The sequence below is a fragment of the Dendrobates tinctorius genome, unplaced genomic scaffold (assembly GCF_039654945.1).
Source record: "Dendrobates tinctorius isolate UK_male_01 unplaced genomic scaffold, ASM3965494v1 ptg000093l, whole genome shotgun sequence".
Taxonomy (NCBI): Eukaryota; Metazoa; Chordata; class Amphibia; order Anura; family Dendrobatidae; genus Dendrobates; species Dendrobates tinctorius.
The window spans coordinates 12,199,291-12,223,327 of NW_027361761.1; the positions used below are offsets into that span (position 1 = coordinate 12,199,291).

Sequence of the window (24,037 nt, forward strand, 5' to 3'; positions counted from 1 at the left end):
GGTTCTGCAGTGACTGAGGTTTGTTATGAGGTTCTGCAGTGACTGAGGTGTATTATGAGGTTCTACAGCAGCTGAGATGTATTATGAGGTTCTGCAGTGACTGAGGTTTGTTATGAGGTTCTGCAGTGACTGAGGTGTATTATGAGGTTCTGCGGCAGCTGAGAGGTATTATGAGGTTCTGCAGTGACTGAGGTGTATTATGAGATTCTGCAGTGACTGAGGTGTATTATGAGGTTCTGCAGTGAGTGAGGTGTATTATGAGGTTCTGCAGTGACTGAGGTGTATTGTGAGGTTCTGCAGCAGCTGAGATGTATTATGAGGTTCTGCAGTGACTGAGGTGTATTATGAGGTTCTGCAGTGAGTGAGGTTCATTATGAGGTTCTGCAGTGACTGAGGTGTATTATGAGGTTCTGCAGTGAGTGAGGTTTATTATGAGGTTCTGCAGTGACTGAGGTGTATTATGAGGTTCTACAGCAGCTGAGTGTATTATGAGGTTCTGCAGTGACTGAGGTGTATTATGAGGTTCTGCAGTGACTGAGGTGTATTATGAGGTTCTGCAGTGACTGAAGTGTGTTATGAGGTTCTACAGCAGCTGAGATGCATTATGAGGTTCTGCAGTGACTGAGGTGTATTATGAGATTCTACAGTGACTGAGGTGTATTATGAGGTTCTACAGCAGCTGAGATGTATTTTGAGGTTCTGCAGTGACTGATGTTTGTTATGAGCTTCTGCAGTGACTGAAGTGTATTATGAGGTTCTGCAGTGACTGAAGTGTGTTATGAGGTTCTACAGCAGCTGAGATGTATTATGAGGTTCTGCAGTGAGTGAGGTTTATTATGAGGTTCTGCAGTGACTGAGGTGTATTATGAGGTTCTGCAGTGAGTGAGGTTTATTATGAGGTTCTGCAGTGACTGAGGTGTATTATGAGGTTCTACAGCAGCTGAGTGTATTATGAGGTTCTGCAGTGACTGAGGTGTATTATGAGGTTCTACAGCATCTGAGATGTATTATGAGGTTCTGCAGTGACTGAGGTGTTTTATGAGGTTCTGCAGTGACTGAGGTTTATTATGAGGTTCTGCAGTGACTGAGGTGTATTATGAGGTTCTGCAGTGACTGAAGTGTGTTATGAGGTTCTGCAGTGAGTGAGGTTTATTATGAGGTTCTGCAGTGACTGAGGTGTATTATGAGGTTCTGCAGTGAGTGAGGTTTATTATGAGGTTCTGCAGTGACTGAGGTGTATTATGAGGTTCTGCAGTGACTGAAGTGTGTTATGAGGTTCTACAGCAGCTGAGATGCATTATGAGGTTCTGCAGTGACTGAGGTGTATTATGAGATTCTACAGTGACTGAGGTGTATTATGAGGTTCTACAGCAGCTGAGATGTATTATGAGGTTCTGCAGTGACTGACGTTTGTTATGAGCTTCTGCAGTGACTGAGGTGTATTATGAGGTTCTGCAGTGACTGAAGTGTGTTATGAGGTTCTACAGCAGCTGAGATGTATTATGAGGTTCTGCAGTGACTGACGTTTGTTATGAGCTTCTGCAGTGACTGAGGTGTATTATGAGGTTCTGCAGTGACTGAAGTGTGTAATGAGGTTCTACAGCAGCTGAGATGTATTATGAGGTTCTGCAGTGACTGAGGTGTATTATGAGGTTCTGCAGTGAGTGAGGTTTATTATGAGGTTCTGCAGTGACTGAGGTGTATTATGAGGTTCTGCAGTGAGTGAGGTTTATTATGAGGTTCTGCAGTGACTGAGGTGTATTATGAGGTTCTACAGGAGCTGAGTGTATTATGAGGTTCTGCAGTGACTGAGGTGTATTATGAGGTTCTGCAGTGAGTGAGGTTTATTATGAGGTTCTGCAGTGACTGAGGTGTATTATGAGGTTCTACAGCAGCTGAGTGTATTATGAGGTTCTGCAGTGACTGAGGTGTATTATGAGGTTCTGCAGTGAGTGAGGTTTATTATGAGGTTCTGCAGTGACTGAGGTGTATTATGAGGTTCTACAGCAGCTGAGATGTTTTATGAGGTTCTGCAGTGACTGAGGTGTATTATGAGGTTCTGCAGTGAGTGAGGTTTATTATGAGGTTCTACAGCAGCTGAGATGTATTATGAGGTTCTGCAGTGACTGAGGTTTATTATGAGGTTCTGCAGTGACTGAGATGTATTATGAGGTTCTGCAGTGACTGAGTGTATTATGAGGTTCTACAGCAGCTGAGATGTATTATGAGGTTCTGCAGTGACTGACGTGTGTTATGAGGTTTTACAGCAGCTGAGATGCATTATGAGGTTCTGCAGAGACTGAGGTGTATTATGAGATTCTACAGTGACTGAGGTGTATTATGAGGTTCTACAGCAGCTGAGATGTATTATGAGGTTCTGCAGTGACTGACGTTTGTTATGAGCTTCTGCAGTGACTGAGGTGTATTATGAGGTTCTGCAGTGACTGAAGTGTGTAATGAGGTTCTACAGCAGCTGAGATGTATTATGAGGTTCTGCAGTGACTGAGGTGTATTATGAGGTTCTGCAGTGAGTGAGGTTTATTATGAGGTTCTGCAGTGACTGAGGTGTATTATGAGGTTCTGCAGTGAGTGAGGTTTATTATGAGGTTCTGCAGTGACTGAGGTGTATTATGAGGTTCTACAGGAGCTGAGTGTATTATGAGGTTCTGCAGTGACTGAGGTGTATTATGAGGTTCTGCAGTGAGTGAGGTTTATTATGAGGTTCTGCAGTGACTGAGGTGTATTATGAGGTTCTGCAGTGAGTGAGGTTTATTATGAGGTTCTGCAGTGACTGAGGTGTATTATGAGGTTCTACAGCAGCTGAGTGTATTATGAGGTTCTGCAGTGACTGAGGTGTATTATGAGGTTCTGCAGTGAGTGAGGTTTATTATGAGGTTCTGCAGTGACTGAGGTGTATTATGAGGTTCTACAGCAGCTGAGATGTATTATGAGGTTCTGCAGTGACTGAGGTGTATTATGAGGTTCTACAGCAGCTGAGATGTATTATGAGGTTCTGCAGTGACTGAGGTGTATTATGAGGTTCTGCAGTGAGTGAGGTTTATTATGAGGTTCTACAGCAGCTGAGATGTATTATGAGGTTCTGCAGTGACTGAGGTTTATTATGAGGTTCTGCAGTGACTGAGATGTATTATGAGGTTCTGCAGTGACTGAGTGTATTATGAGGTTCTACAGCAGCTGAGATGTATTATGAGGTTCTGCAGTGACTGACGTGTGTTATGAGGTTTTACAGCAGCTGAGATGCATTATGATGTTCTGCAGAGACTGAGGTGTGTTATGAGGTTCTGCAATAGCTGAGGTGTGTATTATGAGGTTGTGCAGCAGCTGGTAAGGGGGCTCACGTCCGCCTCCAACACAAGTAGAATGGTGCATTATGATGAGACTTATACATTGTCCTGGCACTGGACCCCTCTGTTATTTGTAACCACCCCTGAGCTCAGGTGTGTATTACGATGCTCTGCAGCAGCTGAGACGTGTATGATTAGGACATGCAGTAGTTGTGGGGTGTATTGTGATGTTTTAGTGACCCAGACATTCTGAGATCAGCGCTTGTAAGGCCTGTTTCACACTTCCGTTTTTTCAAATCCGTCAAAATCCGTTGTTTTCCGTAAAAAAACGGATTCGCCATTTTTTGCAGGATCCGTTTTTTTGTCCCATAGACTTCCATTACGGTTACCGCGGATCCGTCAAAAAAACGGATCCATTTTTAAAAAAACGGATCCGTTTGCATCAGTTTCCGTCAAAAAACGGAAACGGATCCGTTTGGCGGACACAAAAACGGAAGTGTGAAACAGGCCTAAGATGTATGGCAATGAGCTGTCAAATACGTGCTTTGTTCCTAAAAAACAAGTCACCACTGATATTCTGCACAGATGGCCAGGAAACGTAGATTAAGAGTAGAACTATAGAATTTCAAAAGTTCTCAGTTCTTGAGAAAATAGTTGGTTTTCTTTACACTAGGAAGTAAGTTGCAAAGTTACTTTTTTTTTTTTGCACAAGAACTTTGCAATTTTACCTATTGATAATGAATCAACCCTTCTAAATATATGAATACAACATTTCTCAGTTCTTGTTCTCCTTTTCTAGATTTGACAAGCACCATGGACCTGGTCACTGTTCTCCTCACCATCGGTGTTATTTTGTTTTTGGCCATTGCTTTTAAGAGCCCAAAAAAGGAAAATTACAAAAATTTCCCACCTGGACCAAAACCTTTACCGATCATTGGGAATGTTCTCACGATGGACATGTCGAAACCGTATAAAACTTTCATGGAGGTAAGGAGCGCATGGCCATTTCTTGAACAAGGGGCACATTGTCAAATTGCACCACTCCCAAGGGCCTGATTAAACATAGATATTTATTTTTATCTGACACATTTATGGACCTCAAATAGAAGGAAACCATAAAGCCAAGTTCCATTTAAAGCTATCATGAAGCTGTTAGGTCAGTCGAGCTTCATAAAATGCACAGTCTGTACAGTCCTCTAATTTACTCTCTGTAGAATAGGGAATCATTATAGGATGAGTTGAAGGGAGATTCTTTGTGCCCCACCTGGGATGAGGGTAATACCCATGGAGCTTCAAAGACTATTAATATCAACTCAGCTTTATGCCTTTACTGGCTATTAAAATACAGGAAACCCCCAAAAATGTTGTAGGTTCCCCCTATAATTAATAACCACCAAAGGCTAGGCAGACAGCTGCAGGCTGCTATTAATAGCCTTGGAAGGGGCCATTGATATTGACCCCACCCCCAGGTTGAAAACATCAGGCACTTAGCCCTGCTCTTCTCACTTGCCCTGATGCGACGGCAAGTGGGGTAATAGTTGGTGGGGGGTTGATGTCACCTTTGTATTGTCAGGTGGCATTAAGCTTAGAGGATGCCCCCCATTACTAAGTCCATTGTCCTAGTGTATAAAAACACACACACCCAGAAAAAAGTTGTTTAATTGAAAAAAGACACAGACTCCTTTAATAAATCTTAATTAAACCATACTTAGTGCATCACATATTCCAGTGACACCATTGTCCCCTGCAAGAAAATTAAAATAACAAATAATATTCCTCACCTGTCCTCAGAGAATATAATCCATTTGTCCCATGACGGGTCTAGCTCTGCTACATCTAGATGGCAAGCTGCATGGTTGCTTGATGTGACCATACAGCCTGCCATCAAGCAGAGACACTGAGCAGCTTGTACTACCACTTCTCAGTGTCTTGCAGTGAACTCCTATAAGCTGTCTGACAAGACTGCAAGTGTGAGAAAGTTTTTACTTTTGCAGCTAATGAACTCACTTCACCTAACTGAAATCAGTGCTAGCGCCATTAAAAATTCTTCCATGGAGCTCAACCTTACGTCAGTTAGATGAAGTGAGTTCATTGGCTGTGAAAATTTTTGGCTTTGTGCACACAGTTTTAAAGGAGTTTTTGAAGCAGAAGCTGAGTGGAAATGTGGGAGGAAAGGCCCCTGTCGAGTGTCCGGGCCGGAACCAAGGGAGCCGTCATCTAGGTACCGGGGGAAACTATTCCCGGGGGGACAGAGTTCAGGGACATACCGTTATGACAGACAGATGGGCTGGGGGAGGGGCCAGTATAAAGGGGGCGGGGAACGCCCGTGATGATGAGTCAGCAGACCGGGACAGAGGCAGCAGGAGACCGTGGGAGCGACTGAAAGCTAGAGCAACTTACCAGTGCCAGGGAAGACGCTCACTGAGGACTCCAGAGGGACGGCGCCAAGACGACCATCCGGGACTTGCTGCCCCGCTCCAGCCCACGGCCACTGCAGCCCCAGCTCAGCCTGCGGCCGCTGCCGCCTCACCTCAGCCCGCGGCTGCGGCCTACCTGCTGTCGCCCGCTGCCGCCTCGCTCCAGCCCGCGGCTGCGGCCTGTTCCCCGCCATCCACAGCTGCCCTGCTCTCACCAGTGACCCCAGCAAGTCCAGTGCCGTCGGCGGCCACCACTGTCCCGCTCCGGTCCGTGGCATGGACCGAGCCTCTGCTTGCCGCGGATTCCCCATTGCAGCTGTCAGCTGCGCAGGTGGCCTGTCCATCGCAACCCCACATCGCTGCTGCTTTCCGCAGTCCAGGGGCTGCGGCCCATCCATCCAAGGACTCCGTCGGGGCCTGTGGTGCTCCAGTGTCATCAGAGCGCCGGAGCACTCGAAGACTTCGTCAACGCTTCAGCAACTGGGCCCAGCAACTGCTACGCCGAAAGACCACCATCCTGAACGGCGAGGGATGTCTGGACAGCTAAGTTGACTATATAATTAAGGACCCGTAGTCGGCCATACCGCGGCCCTATAGTGACCGGCTATTGCCGGACGTAGTTGTGTTCTACCCCGTTTGTGTTTGCTTGTATAGAGCCACTGCGAGGGCAACCCTTGTTACCACTTTTGTTGGTCAGGCTCTGACTGAGGATCGTTACCTCTAGGCCTATAAAAGTTATTATAAAAAGCACCAAACCGTCTCGCGACTCATCACTGCATCCTGCGTACCTGCAAGTACCACAGAAACTCTTCAGATCCTCCACAGAAACTCAAAACTCCTCAGAAACATGAAGGTTCTGCTCATTTTCTGCCATAAAAAACTTTGCAAAGCGACTCTGTGCCCAGTTCCAGTGTATTTAATTTCTTTGAAGTGGCTACCGGTGGTGGATTCCTTTCCAATCAAGGCACTGTCCAAGCAAAATGTGATGCAAAAAAGAACCTCTGCAAAAACATGAAAAAAACTCTTCATAGCCATGCCAGGAAAAGAAGTCCTCCAAAAACTCCTCAAAGGGCATGAGCATACAGCATTCACAAGACAACAGCAGACCCACAGAGGTTTTCCCAGGTGAAGCAGTTTCAGGAAAAAGCCATTTGTCTTTTTCCTGAAGTGGCTTACATGGCGGTTTTGCAGTCATTTTTGCAGCAACTGCAATTTTTTCAATAATTTATATTAATTTTCGAGTGACTTCAAAGTGGAATCTCCCGACAGTTGAGCATGTTGTTTCTTTTAACCTCATCACTGTTTCCAAACCATGAAGCTGTTGAAAGACGTAACATAAGCCTGAACATGTGCACAGCAAAGTCATTTTGACATTGCAGTGCATTATCCTCATTTTCTGGTGATTTTGTGTCGCTCTGTACACATGTCCAGAGAAGGAGCATTTCATGACTCAGTTTCCACTAGAAAATTAGTTGTTGTTGAATGTCTAAAAGAATATTTCTTTGCACATACCATAATGGTGGATGTTGAGTTGAGTTAGACCAGTTCAACATCATGTTTTTGCCACAAGTCAGTCACTCTGTCGGGGCTTCCATCTGAAGCCCTGAAAATGGAATTAAAACATAACCATCAACATGGCCAATGACTTTAATAAAGCAGATGGAGTCACTTTTGTGCTCTGTCTGACTCCATTCTTGGCATTGTCCACCTCTTTGAGGGGCACACAAAGTGTGGATGATTGTATTTTTGTGACCATTTAAAAAAGACCGACATGACCGAAAATAGGATGAGACAGAGCACAAAAATCAATGGCCTCATCAGTTGATTGGCCGGAATCTTGTTTTTCTGGGCTTCAAATGGAAGACCCAAAAGAGCCATTTACGTGCAGCTCAAATGTGATGTGAACCTAGACTTTGCAAACAAAGACAATAGTGATGATGAGCTTGTGAAGACAAAAGGACACATTTACTTAAAACTAGTGCTTAATACTCAAGTCTTAAGGAAGCAGAGTACTCCCACAGAATTAATCTCTCTATATCTCTCGCTCTATTTTTCCACATCCAAACTGGAAGTCCAGGTTCGGAATTCAGCAGCAGACACTGGGTGTCCAATACGATCCCCGAACTTTAAAGTTCAGGTTAGCTAATCTCTAGTTTTAACCCTTAGTGTAATTATTAAATTGTGCGAAATTTATTGAGAGGCGTGATCTATTGCATCAGCCACAGCAGCACAACTTGAAAATGATAGTAGCTATGAGCCGGCAAATATTTACTCTATAATTTACACCCCACATAAATTTTCTTACGTCAATTTTTTCATCTGAGGGTTGTCCCCGCCATCTATTAAGTACCACTCATTTAGTGAAAATGTCCATGTCAGGAGGAGAGATGACCCTTCCTCTTCAAGTGACTTTACAAAATTATGATGTATCTTGTGTCCACAGCTTTCTAAGACATACGGTCCGGTCTTCAGTGTCCAGATTGGCATGAGAAAAATAGTTGTCCTCTGTGGTTATGAAGCTGTTAAGGATGCGCTCATCAACCATGCAGATGTGTTTTCTGACCGTCCCCGTGCTCCTGTAATCACCAAATTATTAAATAACAACGGTAAGCAGATTTTATGTTTTTCATCTAATGCTAACATGCCAACCCTACAAAAAAAATTAGTCAATTGTAATTACATTGTCATGGTGGCAACTTGCATGTCTTTTCAGCAACACACCACTCACCATTCGGTTTCTCCTCGTGGAAGGCAGTTTGGTTAAGTTTGTTTCATCTTGCACTCCTCAGCATTGCTACGCTCACATGTGTTATCCATCTGGTCTTATTGGGCATGACCGGTCTGTGCAGGAATTTAACCCTGCTGTGTCCTGCAGAGATAAGCTTCCCTGGCCTATCCTGTGTTAGTAGGGCCTATATTAGGCAGCTCCACCTACCACTCATCCAGGTCTGATAGCAGACATGTATGTATTCTTCTGTAGTATTGCCATTAATGACCCGGCTTGTTATCCGTCCTGCCTGATGTCTCTGCTCCTGACCTTAATTACATTTTCTGATTATGTACTGCCTGCCTCAACATTAGACCATCTGAATATGACTCTGTCTCACCCTTCTGTACCTCGTACCCGGCCCTCTGCCAGTCCCAGGGACTGTCGTGGAGTAAAACCTGGTGACTACCGGCAGTAAAGCCTATCCTCCCCATCAGAAGCTCCAGCGAACACCCAATAGTCAATTAGATATGCCCCTCCAAGGTAAGCCCAGCCTGTGTTACATACATTTTATATTCAGTCTTTTTATCTTTTTAATCTATCTTTTAAAAATGAGTTTCATATATAAATATATACAGTGTATATATATACAGCTCTGGAAAAAATTAAGAGACCACCACATCAAAACTCTGTCATGGGCATCCCATTCTTCAGACCTAAACCCATTGAAAACCTCTGGAATGTGATCAAGAGGATGATGAATAGTCACAAGCCATCAAACAAAGAAGAACTGCTTAAATTTTTATGCCAGAAGCAGTGTTAAAGACTGGTGGAAAGCAGCCAAGATGCATGAAAGCTGTTTTTAAAAATCAGCTGCGGCGACACAAACTAAATCTCTGAGCATGCCCAAAATACTCGGAGAACACCAGAGCATGCTCGGAAAACTCGAGTAATGAGCATACTCGCTCATCAGTAATCTTCAATTTTGTTATTTTGGAGGGCTTTAAGCCATGAACTGCTTGCTTTAGGTCCATCTACATCTTTTTAGGATTACGGTGGGGAACTTGACTTGGACATTACAAAACTGTAACTTTATTATTCTCTAACCATTCTTGTGCAGAACAACTGGTTCGTTTTGTGTCATTGTCACCTTCTGGTTGGCGAGGTGATTTCTAGCAGACTGCAAATAGTTAGCACTGTTTGTTTTTTTTAGAGCAGTGGCTTAAAGAGTAACACTCTTGTTGTTTTGCATTATGTTACAAATCATTAGTATACTTGAAAATAATACATTTTGTAATATTCAAGATAATAGGTAAAGCTAGAAATTGCAACTGACCCTGCCGGTTTCTGTACAGACCAGAGTCAGTAGTGGTTCCTGCATCATCTGAGGTGTCCACAACCACGGTCTACACAATGATAACTTGCTGCTTGAAAGGCCTTTATGTTCCTCCTAAAGAACAGGAAGGCAGAGCAAAGAGTAAATTACCCACAAATGGGAAAGTGTGCTGAAAAAAAGTAGAAATCCCAGAGTGAATAAATTAAGCCACAGAATAGAAAATTTTGTATGAAGTGTGTGCAGTTAGATAATGTGCCACTTACTTCCCAAAACGGAACAGAAGCTATGTGCAGAGTAAGGAAACAGAAACAGCAAAGAGATAAACCCTAGCTGGATTTTCACTCAATGGCTTTAAAGGAGACCATCACCAGCAGAAAGTACCAGAAGGGGGATAGTATCTAAAGCCATACCCAAAAAGTGATAGGGCAGACAAATGAAAACACCTGTGTTAAGCTTAACAGACTGCAGCCAACAGAACCTAAACACCCATAGAAAAGGTTTGTCTGCTGTGGCTCGACGAGAGAAGTCAGCCAAAAAACACAGGCTCAAGGGTTTGAAACCAGAAGCATGGCAATATTACAAAAAATATTATCTTCACTTGTACTGTTGATTCACAAAATGTAACTTAAATTCTAGTAAACCAGCCATGCACACTATTGTCGCTCAGTGTCCTCCTGATGATAGACTCATGAACATTAACATTGGTGGATGTAAGAGAGGCCCTTAGTTGTTTAGTGGTTGCTTTAGGTCTCTTTGTGACCTCACAGACCATGACATGCCCTACTTTTTGAGTGATTTTTGTAGGTGTAAGGGGTAATATCTTTACTTGTAGAGAGTGACAATACTGACTAGAACTCTAGTGCCACATATTGGAAGCAGCAATCATAAAAATTTAATATAAACCCTTTATCAAGCATTGCAACAAGACTTAGGATAAAACCTAATCTTAATTTTTATACACTTGTTTTTTGTTGTTGCCGCTTTCTCAGTGCAAATCATGAAATATGATTTGGCTGTGGTTAAGGGGTAACCATTCTCCTTGTGGAAAGTGACATGCCAGGGTAAGGAGAAATAAAAGCAATCCAATGCTTCTCTCATAAAGTTAATTAGGACATTTCCTTTTCAGAGTGCAAAAGGAATGTAAGGGTCCTGTTACATTTTGTGATGTACCAGCAATCCCGACAACGATACGACCTAGTCAGGATCGCTGGTGCATCACTAAATGGTCGCTAGTGAGATGCCAAACAGGCAGATCTCACCAGCGACGCAGCAACAATAAGCGATCTGTCGGCGGTCGCTCTTACCTGTCACACCGCAGAGATGATGACTACTTCCACCTGCGTCCATGCGTCACTAATCGGCACCAGCGGGACGCCAACGAGGAAGAAATGGCCCAGGACATTCAAGCGCGATCAGCGGTATCCAGCGGGGGGGGGTCCGGTCGCAGGTATGTGTAAAAGTGTAAAAGACCCTTAGCTCTAGTTCCACCTAATGGAAGTAACAAACCTAAAAGTCAATACTGACCCTTCAACGAGCCTTGCCACATGAATTATGATAGTACACTTTGTATTGTGTTTCCTGTATTTGTACACAAATTTTTCTAACTGTGGTTGGTGGAGTCCAATTTTTACAACTTGATGCACATCAATAACAGTTTTCTCAAGCTCCATAGAAATCTTCCTTGTGATAAACCTATACAGACATGTGTTATGAAGATCAGACTTTGATAGTTCTCATCCTATTGATCGAAAAGACAAGACACTAATTTCACCTTCAAATTCTCTGCTAACATCAAAAGTTTGCATACTTTTTTCAGGCAGTCATGTGATATTGAATTATTTTCCTCTTTTAAAAACTTACAAAGTCTAATATTTTGTAATTAATTGTTTGATTTGGTTCTCATATATAATTTTTTGAACTTTTTGTGAAATCCTTATATTGTTTTCGGCGCATTTGTGCAGAAACATGGAAAATGTTCACAGACAGAATTAGACAATTATATAGTACATTGCTACATGATGCATGAATAATACCGTACATATTCTACAGGAGATGTGAATTAAATTACAAATCTGGGAATGATGTACAGCACAGCTATAAAATTTATGGTAATATAAAAGTTAGAGTGAATACATTGGGAACCTCCTTGATGACATCAAACCAGATGCTCATTGAACAACAGTAGGGGACTAGAATAACTTTTCTGGCGTAAGAAGCACCACCATTAGTGATTAATTTGATAGTCGGGCATAGACACCCATCAGACTCCCTTTAAGGGCTTGTGTATGCATTAAATCTTTATATCCCATGTTTTATGGATAGATAAAACATGTATCCTTTGTGTTCAGGTGTTGTATTTTCCAATGGAGAGAATTGGAAAGTGATGAGAAGATTTACTCTTTCCACCCTACGAGATTATGGAATGGGAAAGAAAACCATTGAAGACAAGATCATCGAGGAGGCCGAGTATTTAGTGCAGAAGTTGAAATCACACGATGGTAAGTGTCTCATTTCTAGGAATATGTGTAATTACAGGAGGAAAATAGTAATAGTATATGCATTAATGATAGAGGTAACAGGAAGCTCCTGGGCCTAAAAAAAGAGTCTACTAAAGTGCCCAGGTATTTCATTTAGCATAATTACATTTTTTATGGTTCATAGCGTTGTTCTACTCCACCTCAGAGTTAGATGACCTAGTGCTTGTGTTATTCTCTCTTCATGAACTATCCTCCACTTTTGTTCCCAGGTTTCTGCTAATGTATACTTCCTGGCCCCTTCTCGGAAAAACAATGAAATTGACTGCTGAGCCAATCACTGGTTGACCCACCACAGTCAGTGATTGGCTGAGAAATAATTTCCTGTGTGGCAAAGAGCAGACAATTCAGATATTGAACCTGAAACTAGAGAAGATAGTGGATCATGAAGTTGTGTAGCTCACTGTTAGCGCTCAATCACAGATCAATATTGAATGATACTGTCCCAATATGATACGTCCAACAAAATCACAGTAACCATTCCTGACCCTAAAGTTTTGGACTTGAGACCAGCAGTCCTCCAATATTCCCCTATAGATGACTGGTTCAAGATAGTACAGATCTGCAGACATCCCGAACAGCAACCTAAGGGCTCATACTCACATGTGAGAAACTCGGACAAGTCTCGCATGGCAATACCACCAGCACTCGGATCGGAGCATTCAGCTGCATGTATTTCTATGCAGCTGAACGCTCCGATCTGAGTGCCAAGTACTGAGATGCGAGACTCGTCCGAGTTTCTTACATGTGAGCGAGAGCCCTTTGACTGTTTGTAGGTGGACTAGAATGTAAATCAAGTAATAAGGCCATAGCATTATCAGACAACCTGTGAAATTAGAACAAGGGGTCCAAAGAGAGAATCCACAATCAATTGGACAAATCTCATCTTTCAAAAGATTTGTCCATATCGAGTTTTTTCCCAAAAATATGTTGCACATGTACGCGTAAATCATACATATACTATATCGTTTTTACAAAACAAAAAGTTTTTTTGTTTTTTTTTAAATTTACATATTTTCTACTTTTTCAGGAAAGCCATTTGATAACCTGACCAGCATAAATGCGGCCGTGGCCAATATAATTGTGGCTATACTACTCAGCCATAGATTTGAGTACGAAGATCCCACTATATTAAAACTTATTGGCTTAATTAATGAAAATATTAGACTCCTGGGGAGCCCGTGGATCCGGGTAAGTCTAAATTTTTGTTATATATTTTATACTTTTTTTTCTAGTAATAGTTTTGATAAAAATAAATTTTCCAACGTGCACATAAGCAGTTTGGATTTTTTAAAATTCTTATTGATCTTTAATATTTTGAGAGCTAAATACATTTCACAGGATAGGTGATAAGTGCTTGATCTCTGGGGGCTTGAAGACTAGAATATCCAATCATCAAAGGAAAGAAGTGTATAAAGTTGGACCCCAGTAATCATACAGTGATCACCTCTTGTGTACTATGTGTTTATTGGAGTACCCATTTACCGTAGTTTTTGGATTATGAGACTCTCCGGATTATAAGATGCACCCCAAATTTTGAGGAGAAAAATAGGAAAAAAACTTTTCTTTAATAAAATGGTGGTGCTTCTTATAATCCATGCGTCTTATTGCTTACCGGGGGTGGTGGCTGCGGTGAAGCGGGGTCCCAGGGTCGCTGCTGGAGGAGGCAAGCATGTAGCGTTGCTGCAGGCCGCAGGCTGGAATTAGGGGGTGTTCTGATGTGCGGCGCGCCGCTCTGTCCCCGTTGCTGCCGCTGGGCTCTGTCCTCGGTGCTGCCACTGCACTCTGTCCCCGGTGTTGGTGCTGCCTTTGTTCCCTGTCCCCGGTGCTGCAGAGGGGCTCTGCTGACATTTTGTGAAAGGCCAGAGCCACCAGCAGTTCCATGGTTTCATGTGCGGAAGACTCGGGGAAATTGCCCGGGAGAAGAGATTTCACGCTGAGATCTCATCTCCCAAGATCTTGGTGCCGAGAACTCCATCTGCGCATGCGCCGCCCCCCGGCAGGCATTTTCCCGGAGTCTACCGCACAGGAAATCATGGAACTGCGGGGGGGTTCTGGCCTCTCACAAAATGTCAACAGAGCCCCCCATAGCAACGGAGACCCCGCAGCAGCACTGGAGACCACTGCATGGCAAGGAAGACTCTTGCACAGTACCGTCGAGCACCCACAGCACCGCCGGGCATCCCCTCATCCCAGCCTGCGGCCTTCAGCAACGGTACAGGTAGGGTATATACGCATTATAATACGCACCCCCATTTTCCCCCCAAATATGGGGGAAAAAAGTGCATCTTATAATCCGTAAAATATGGTATATGTAGATAACAGCTGTATGGTACTGAGAGCCTTAATAATTTTTACAATTTGGACAGCGCCTTTCCCGGTTGTATTTAACAAATGAATGTATATGGTGCCTTCCATTACACTATGTCAGCATTCATTGTTACTTTTTTCTTTTTGTTTAGTTGTATAACAGTTTCCCGACATTGATGGGTTTGCTCCCCGGACCTCACAGAACAATTTTTGGAAATATGATAGAGTTTCAAAAATTTATAACAGCGACATTTACAAAACAGAAGAAAGAATTGGACATAAATGACCAGAGGAACCTTATTGATGCCTTCCTGGCCAAGCAAGAAGAGGTACGATGCGTTATATCGAGGATGAATTTTATCATAGCCTGGAATGTCTCGTGAAACACGTTAGACACAATGTAGTGGAATTCTAGCCAAACCCTCAAAGACTTCAACTCAAATAACAAACACTTGCTGGTTAAATATTGATATAAAAGTCATAAAATCATCTCTTTTTAATGTTTTGAATGTATATTGACAAGTTCATTAATAGGTGCAGAAATACAAAATTGAGTAACTTTAGTTTTATTCAGCCAATGTGGGCTGCCAATGTGTATTTACTGGTGTGTAAGTGTCAGAGAACAACACAAGTGCAATAGGCCCAGGTGACTGCATTTGGTGTCCAACCCTATCTCCTATGATGTGGCTGCCTCAGTTGTTAACTGGACACACCCTCAATTTCCCACTTTCTCCAGTAATGACCGTGATTTGAGTGGAACCGACGGTGCTCAGATCACAGTAATCAGCAGTGAGCACATACCAGATCCAGCACCAAGGTTGTGGCAGTGATTTCATCCAGTGACATGTACTGACTGCTTGATGAAGTCGTCACCGCAGCGCTGGTGCCCACACCTGAGGAGCGCTCACCGGTAACTGCTGTGACCTGTGTGAAGCAGTCATGCCATTGTGGCTGCAGCACTCAGATCACTGTAATTCCTGGTGATTACTTATTAGATACAGACACCAGGACTGATGTTGTGAATTCCTCCAGTGATGAGAACATGTCGCTTGATGAAATCACTGCAGCTCTGGTGCCCTTACCTGCTGAGCACTTAACATAATTACTATTATCTGAGAATCATGACATGACTGCTGTTCTCAGATGACAGTAACATATTTGTTAGTTGTCTTTGTTTCTGGGAAAGCTGTGGACTTGGGATAGCCGATCCCAGAAACAGATGCTAACATTTCAACTGCTGTAACTGCTCCCCCATTCTTTTCAGAGTTAGGCGCAGTCATTTTATTGTTGCTGCAGTTCTCAGATCAGAGTAATTACTCAGTACAGCGTCAAAAACCTCATACATGCAGGAATTAAGGCATCGTTACACGCATCAATGTCCCAGCGATCCCACCAACAATCCGACGTGGATGGGATCGCTGGGACCTACTTAGCTGATCGCTGGTGAGCTGTCACATAGACTGACTCACCAGCGATCAGGACCAGCGAGCAAGCTGGTATCCAAGGTAAACAGTGGGTATCTAAGAGCCGCACAGCTCTTAGATACCCGCTGTTTAGAAACCAGTGTGCACACTGGTTTCCAATGTAAACAGTAGGTATCTAAGAGCCGCACGACTCTTAGATACCAGCTGTTTACATTGGAAACCAGCTCCCAGCGTCGCTGATCGTTGGTCTCTCACTGTCACACGCAGTGATGCGCGCTGGCCAACGGGAGATCAATGATCAAAAAATGGCCCAGGACATTCGAGCACGATCAGCGACACCCGGCAGGGGTCGCTGATACATGTCACACACACCAATATCGCTAGCGAGATCACTGTGGCGTCACAAAATCAGCGATCTCACTGGCGATCTCGCTGTGTGTGACGGGGCCTTTAGATATACAGCTCAGATACACATCAGAAGATTAGATAAGAACTTATTTCAGAGGTATACACAGAAATTACTGTAGAAACAAATGGACCAATATTATGGTCCCATTTTTTCCACCGAGAACAGAAGGGCTTTGTGTTTTTTCTACTCCCGATTGAGCTAAAAAATTTACCATCAAAGAAAAAGTGTAATAGAAACAGGTACACGACCTCTACATTTATCATCCACTCCTGGTTTTGGCTTACAGACGCTGATGTAAATTGCTGATCAAATAATAAACAGGTGAACATGGCCTTAGACGAATTTCCCATCCTCATGTTTGCTTACAGTGCAGCTTCTCGGAATACCTAGCAGCAGAAGGGAAGGGATTAATCAACTCTATCTCCTAGAGCCTCATAGTAGGCACATGTTCTATCTTTGTGTAATGTACGCCCTTGGAAGTGAAGCATCTTGCTAGAATAGAGGGTGCAGAATTCATTAATGTCATGTTCCAGGTCGGGGTTTGTTCTTTGTTATCCTCTCCTGTCCTGGTCATGCGGGGATTAACTTTCTCTGCCTCACTTTGGGACCTGTTTGACTATTTCTGTCCGCTGCTGTCGGCAGGCAGCGTCAGTTATAATTCCTGCCCCGGCTTGAGTGGCTGACGCTTTACACCCTGATTCGTCCTCTGTGCATTCAGTGAGTTCCCATGTCTGCCCTCTTGTTATCCAACTCGTCTTGTGTCTGCTCCCTGTGCTGTGACCCATTGGTAATTGACACGGCTTGTCCTCTGACCTGTTTTGACTGTCTCCCGTCTCTGGTATGTCAGCTCCTGACTGGCTTTGACTTCTCTAGCTTGTAACCGACCACGTGCTTTGCTGTTTCCTCTGGTACTGTGTTCCTGCTCAGTTGCTGCCCCGGCTTGCCTGACAACTCTTCCACCACCTAGTGGTGCCTGTGCTACTGCACTGTGATGTTTCGCTGGTAGGATAACCTTTTTCCTCCACCAGCACCCACTGGTAGAGGCTGTGCGTTACTGCGCTGCAGCAGGCATTACAATTAAGAGATGAACACCACTTAATAAATTCTGTGACTCTAGTAAGTGGAGTGCACCTCCGTGCAATGCTTCAACAGACCCTTTATGTCCAGAAAGACAAGACATGTTGATGGATATTGTTTGGTATTGCAACTTCGCTCCATACAAATAAATGGGGCTAATCTGCAACATCAAAAACAACTTATGGACAGAAGAGTTGCTGTTTTTGGAAAAAAATATCAGCTACTTTTTTATGTTCTTTAGTCTTTTGAAAGACCAACATGGTCCATATTTAATGGGATTTTGTTCTCTTCTGCTGTTCAGGGAAAACCTGAGTCCACCGAGTATTTCCACAATGAAAACCTAACAGCACTGGTAGGAAACCTGTTTGTTGCTGGAATGGAGACCACATCGACCACCCTGAGATGGGGACTTCTGCTGATGATAAAATACCCAGAAATTCAAAGTAAGAAAAACATTTAGAAACCACAGGAAAATTTTTTACTTGATCTAGGAATTCCAGGTATACTTTGAGAAATAAATACAAACTTGTTCATAAAAGAGGTTACCCTCCTTCCCCCATTTTTCATTTTGTGGTTTTATTTTATTTTTTATTTTGTGGATAGAGATGAGGGAATTTGTTTGAAATTCGAAGTTGCTAGGTTACCTGGATTTTCCCAGGAAATTTGATTTACGGGAAATTGGATGTACTTCAAAGCCTCCAATTGTCATGAAAATTGTATTTGTCACTATTATCTTTTATTAAAATCACAAATTGTCTCTTCAGAGAGGAAGAGGACTAGAATTCTAGTGCCACCGATTGGAAGTAGCAATCCTAAAAGTCAATGTCGACCCTTTAACGAGCCTTGTTACATGACTTAGGATAAAAGCCAAAACCAGAATCTCAATTTGCAGACACTGTGTTTCGGGGTACTGCCCCTCGTCAGTGCGAAGTGTGAGATCTGGTTTGGCTGTGTGAGAGGCATCTGACCAATATCCAAGAAGTATCGTTTCTCCTTGCGGAGAATGACATGCTAAGCATGCCATCTCTTATTCACACACTAATCATCTTACCTGATGTGCCGTCATATGCTATTTGTACAGTTTCTTTAGTGCGTAATGATTTCTTCTCCCTATCACCTCAAAATGTCTGCTACATTCCCTGCCTCTACTTTTATACAAACTATAATACTCCCTCCTTATTGGCTGTGCTATTCCCTATGATGTGATGTGATTCAATTTTCTGCAGAGTGTAAAATGGAAGAAGCCATTCAAGGGCATTCATGCAAAGAGGGTTGTAACTTCTTTAAATCCTTAAAAATGTTACACAAATTAAATTTCTGACAAACATATTAGCTCATTTACAGTCATAAGATTAAACTTTAAGTAAAATGTAAAATAAGATATTTTTAAAACCACAGTCTGCAATATTTTCATTGTTTACTGTTTCATAAGTTGACACATTTTTAAAAAAAAAATTAAGTGTTTTATTTTGTAATACTTTCTGATGACAGCATGTCTACACTATTATTCCTGGCTGATACCATCTCATAAGTTGACATTGAAATTTTTTTGTTGATCCGCAGCTTTGTAGACACAAATATGTGATATCTTATTCCTTCCTTGGTAGAGAAAGTCCATAGTGAAATTGAGCGAGTGATCGGATCGGCCCAACCTCAAATGGAGCATCGGAAAAAAATGCCGTATACAGATGCCGTTGTTCATGAGATTCAGCGGTTTGGGGACATTGCTCCTAATAGTGTCCCACATGCAACCTCTGAAGATGTCACATTCCGAGGGTATTTTTTTCCAAAGGTAGGAAACAGAAATCAGCTTCATATAAGGTTCCTTTAAGCCACTGTTCCCCGACGCCAGTCCTCAAGTGTCACCAACAGATCATATTTTCAGGATTTCATCTGGACAAAGCTAAAGAAATTCTGAAAACATGACCTGTTGGTGGCTTTTGAGGACTGTAAATCAGTAACACTTCTCTAAACAGAGGCTTAGCTAAGGGTAGGGCTCAAGGAAACTTTTATCATGTATACCTGATTCTTTTCCCCACAGGGCACAGTTATTCTCCCACTGCTCCACTCCATACTCCGAGATAAAGCTTATTTTGAGAAACCAGATGAGTTTTATCCAGAACACTTTCTAGACGCAAAAGGAAATTTCAAGAAAAGTGAGACCTTTGTCCCCTTCTCAATAGGTAACATTTAGAATGATTGTCTCTTGCTTAAAGTTGCAGTCCTTCTCCCATCAAAGGTTTTATTCTCTTAATGCATTGGACTAATCATATTGAATGGCAGTGTGTTCTTACAATTTCTTTTGCCTTTCTACCCAGATAATTCTTCTCTTTTCCGTTAGATCTATTACATCACGTGATTAACACAGACTAACTAATTAGAACACACTAGCTAAACTCTGATGAAAATCTGATCCAGCACACTGATGGAAATTGGTCCTTTTTTCATTTTTTAAAAAATGGAATGAGACCTCGGGGGTGGGGTCACCAGCTTGATCTCTTATTTTTTTAAAAAATCAAGTGTTTCCTCACAGCATTAAAGTCCAATTCACACAAGTGCAAATAATATTAGTGCTCACCAGTCAATAACACTTCATAGTACTCAGCTTTGTATCACAGTCCCTAAACATGCTGGACCTCACCTTGTCCAGTTTCCTTGGGCGACTGCACGCCCTGCCGATGTCTCTCACTTACAGCCTCCTTTAATCTGCAGTCACGACACACACTAGTCCACCTCTTACCGGTTCCCGTGGGTGTCCTGCAGTGCTGTATCACAGTCTTTCCTCACAGCCATACACAGACCTTGACATCCTCCTGTCTGCAGCTGTGACACACGCCAGTCCTTCCTTCGGCACAGGACAGTCTACCTCCTTTTCCCTTCTGGGCACAAGACCTGTCCACATCTGTGACCAGTCATTGTGGATGACAGCACCACTGTGGGTTGCCAGGCCTCTCTCTTGCCCTGACACACCTGAGGCTCACTAAGCACTCACTAACCCTTTCCTGCAGGGTTTTTAACATACCAATCTGTGGCTTTCAGACACATGGGAAACCTGGACCCGGAATGGAACAGACTGCAACAAACTACTATCCTGCAGTCTGCTTCACACACAACATCCAGAGCAGGTTTTCCCTACATCCACCTTGGATACTAACATGTCCAAGGCTAGCACTTAATTTATCTTTTAATCTGCATTGCAGCAACCATCATGCCCGTGACAGCCATGCACACCTATGGCCTTCATACACCTCCGTGCAAATCATGGGGAGACTACAAAGCGACCACTGCCTGTGATATCGGTCTCTGCTTCACCATTGCAATCCCAGCTACGCCTGTGACCGCAATGCATTCCCATAGCCTCAGTGCGCCTCTGTGTATATCCAGGGGATACCCTGTATTTGTTATCATCTGTCGGCTCGCGAATTTTGGATCATCTTTCATCGTCTTTAAGAGATCTCAATATGGAAGAGGCCAGGAGCCACTTGGTGAGCTGCATTTCTTGCTACATGTTCACAGACTTACCAGTGGAAAAGCCAAACTTCACATACCACAAATACAAGCTTGTGTCCCTGTTGGAGGAAAAGTTGCAAAGTCTCAAAGAGAGGTTAGCTACGTTGAAGATCATTAAGGAAGGTGAAGAGTTCTTAGACAGAGCAGAATTATCTCTTCATGTTACAGAAAGAGAAGAAATTTGAAGTGCACCTGAAGAAACAGAGGAATGGAGACATGTGACCCAGAGAAGCAGGAAAATCAGGAGGCAGTCAGCACCCATACTTCTCAGGAACCAGTACCAGGCTCTCACGCAGGAAAACGATGAAGAAATACATCAGGATAAGACTTTGCCCACAAACAGCAACCTTGTACGCCTTCAGAGTCCTCCTGGATGGAGAAAGAAAAATGTTGTGAAGAAGAAACGGAGAGTGGTGGTCATGGGGGAAGCCGCTATCTGCAGACCGGCTATAACTTCAAGAGAAATGTGTTGTCTTCCAGGTGCAAAAATTAAAGATGTGTCTGACAGGATATCAGGACTCTTCAGACCTACAGATGACTACCCATTCCTGCTACTACATGTGGGAACAAATGACACCGCAAAAAACGACCTGGAAACCATCTGCAGAGACTTTGAAGACTTAGGCAAGAAAGTGAAAGAACTGGGAGTGCAGGTGGTCTTCTCTTCCAGCCTTCCAGTGGATGGCCATGGAACAAGGAGGTGGAATAAGATTCTGCAGGTGAACAACTGGCTACGTCGATGGTGCCGTCAGCAACGATTTGGATTTCTGGATCACGGAGTGAATTACCTTTACGATTGACTACTTGCTAGAGATGGGGTGCACCTTACGAAGACTGGAAAACATGTATTTGGAAGTCGCCTTGCTACACTTGTAAGGAGAGCTTTAAACTAGAACAACATGGGAAGGGAAGCAAAAGACCAGAAAAAGCCATACACCTGACAAATGCTATTGAGAACTCTGCTATTAGAAGTGGAAAGGAAGAACAAAGACAAAAGAATCTAATTAATACAAATATTGGAGAAAGAGAAACCTATCACAAACTAAAATGTTTCTATACTAATGCACAAAGCATGGGCAACAAGCAAGGAGAATTGGAACTACTAACGCAGGAAAAGAAATATGATGTCATTGGAATCACTGAAACTTGGTGGGACAATACACATGATTGGAATACAAGGCTAGAAGGATACAACTTATTTGCAAGAAACAGACTTGATAAACGAGGAGGAGGTGTCGCATTGTATGTTAGAAACGTGTATATCTGCACAGAGATTGAAGCTTCAGAGACTGGGAGTTCTGTGGAAACTGTTTGGGTAAGAATGCAAGGACAGAACAATGGAAAGGACACCATTGTAGGCATTTACTACAGACCACCTGTGCAAGCTGAAGATATGGATGAACTCTTTATGCATCAAATGGCCAAGTTCTCCAAAAAATATGACATAGTGGTCGTGGGAGATTTCAACTATCCAGACATTTGTTGGGAATCTCTCTCAGGCAAAACTAACAGGTCAAGGAAATTCTTATCCTCTCTTGCTGACAACTTTATCTTCCAAAAGGTAGGGGAGAAAACAAGGGGAACTGCTACCTTGGATCTAATCCTTATAAACAGGGAGGAAATGGTTGAGGAGGTAAAAGTGGCTGGGACCCTAGGAGGTAGCGACCATGCTATTTTAGAATTTTGGATAACTAGAGGAGGAAGACCTGTGAAGACTCAGACGTCAAGTTTAGATTTCAGAAAGGCAGATTTTAAGGGTTTCAGAAAGAGAATTGGAGGGATCCAATGGCTGGATATCCTTAAAGACAAAAATGTCCAGGAAGGATGGGAAATCTTGAAAAATGAAATTCTCAAAGCACAATTGTTAACAATTCCAAAAACAGGGAAGAATAGGAAGCATTTAAGGAAGCCAGGATGGATGAACACAGAACTTAAGCACATGCTAAAAAGGAAGAAAAAAATGTTTATAAAATGGAAAGAGGGAGGCATATCTAAAGAAGAATATAATGCTGTCTGCCGAACCTGCAGGGCACAAATCAGATTAGCTAAAGCTGACAATGAATTGAGGCTTGCAAGAGATGTCAAAAGCAATAATAAAGGATTTTGGGGATATGTCAAAAGTAAAAGAAAAGTCAAAGATGCTATAGGATTTTTACAGGATGAAAATGATGAAATGGTAAGACAGGATGTTGAGAAGGCCGAACTTTTAAATTCCTATTTTGTATCTGTTTTCTCTCAGAAAGGAAATGTAACATCAACTGTTCTTCACTGTCCTATTAAGGGAATAGAAGAATCCAGGATATCTATAAACAGAAAGATAGTAAGGAAACACTTAGCTAACCTAAATGAATTCAAGTCTCCAGGTCCAGATGAATTACACCCCAGAGTACTGAAGGAGATAGCAGAAGAAATTTTGGAACCCCTCTCCATAATCTTTGAAAATTCTTGGAGAACAGGAGAAGTCCCAGAAGACTGGAGAAGAGCAAATGTTGTTCCTATCTTCAAAAAGGGGAAGAAGATGGACCCAGGCAACTATAGGCCGGTGAGTCTGACTTCTATACCAGGAAAGATCTTTGAACAAATTATTAAACAACATGTATGTCAGTACCTGGATAAGAATGAAGTGATTAAACAGAGTCAGCATGGGTTTGTAACTAATAAGTCATGTCAGACTAACTTAATTTCCTTCTATGATGGAATCACTGATTGGGTGGATCAAGGAAATGCTGTAGATATAGTATATATTGACTTCAGCAAAGCATTTGACAAAGTATCTCATACAATCCTTACTGAAAAAATGACTAAGTATGGAATGGACAAGGCAACTGTTAGGTGGATTCATAACTGGCTTATTGATTGGACCCAAAGAGTGGTTGTAAATGGATGCACATCCAGTTGGAAGAATGTCTCAAGTGGGGTACCACAGGGCTCTGTCCTGGGCCCTGTATTGTTCAACATCTTTATCAACGATTTAGATGAAGGAATTGAGGGTAAACTGATTAAATTTG

General features: G+C 42.7%; 1 protein-coding gene across 4 annotated transcripts in view; it reads left to right on the forward strand.

Moving 5' to 3' along the window:
- The window catches only part of LOC141098551 (cytochrome P450 2K4-like), a 78,529-nt gene that overhangs the window by 48,903 nt on the left and 5,589 nt on the right, over positions 1–24,037 (forward strand). For all 4 annotated transcript variants that reach the window (XM_073586440.1, XM_073586438.1, XM_073586437.1 and 1 more), the window contains 8 exons: positions 4,105–4,292; positions 8,166–8,328; positions 12,114–12,263; positions 13,330–13,490; positions 14,762–14,938; positions 17,821–17,962; positions 19,127–19,311; positions 19,561–19,702. In XM_073586440.1, the coding sequence (XP_073442541.1) occupies positions 4,119–4,292; positions 8,166–8,328; positions 12,114–12,263; positions 13,330–13,490; positions 14,762–14,938; positions 17,821–17,962; positions 19,127–19,311; positions 19,561–19,702 (1,294 nt within the window). In that variant the 5' untranslated portion in view covers positions 4,105–4,118. The remainder of the gene's footprint in view (positions 1–4,104; positions 4,293–8,165; positions 8,329–12,113; positions 12,264–13,329; positions 13,491–14,761; positions 14,939–17,820; positions 17,963–19,126; positions 19,312–19,560; positions 19,703–24,037) is intronic.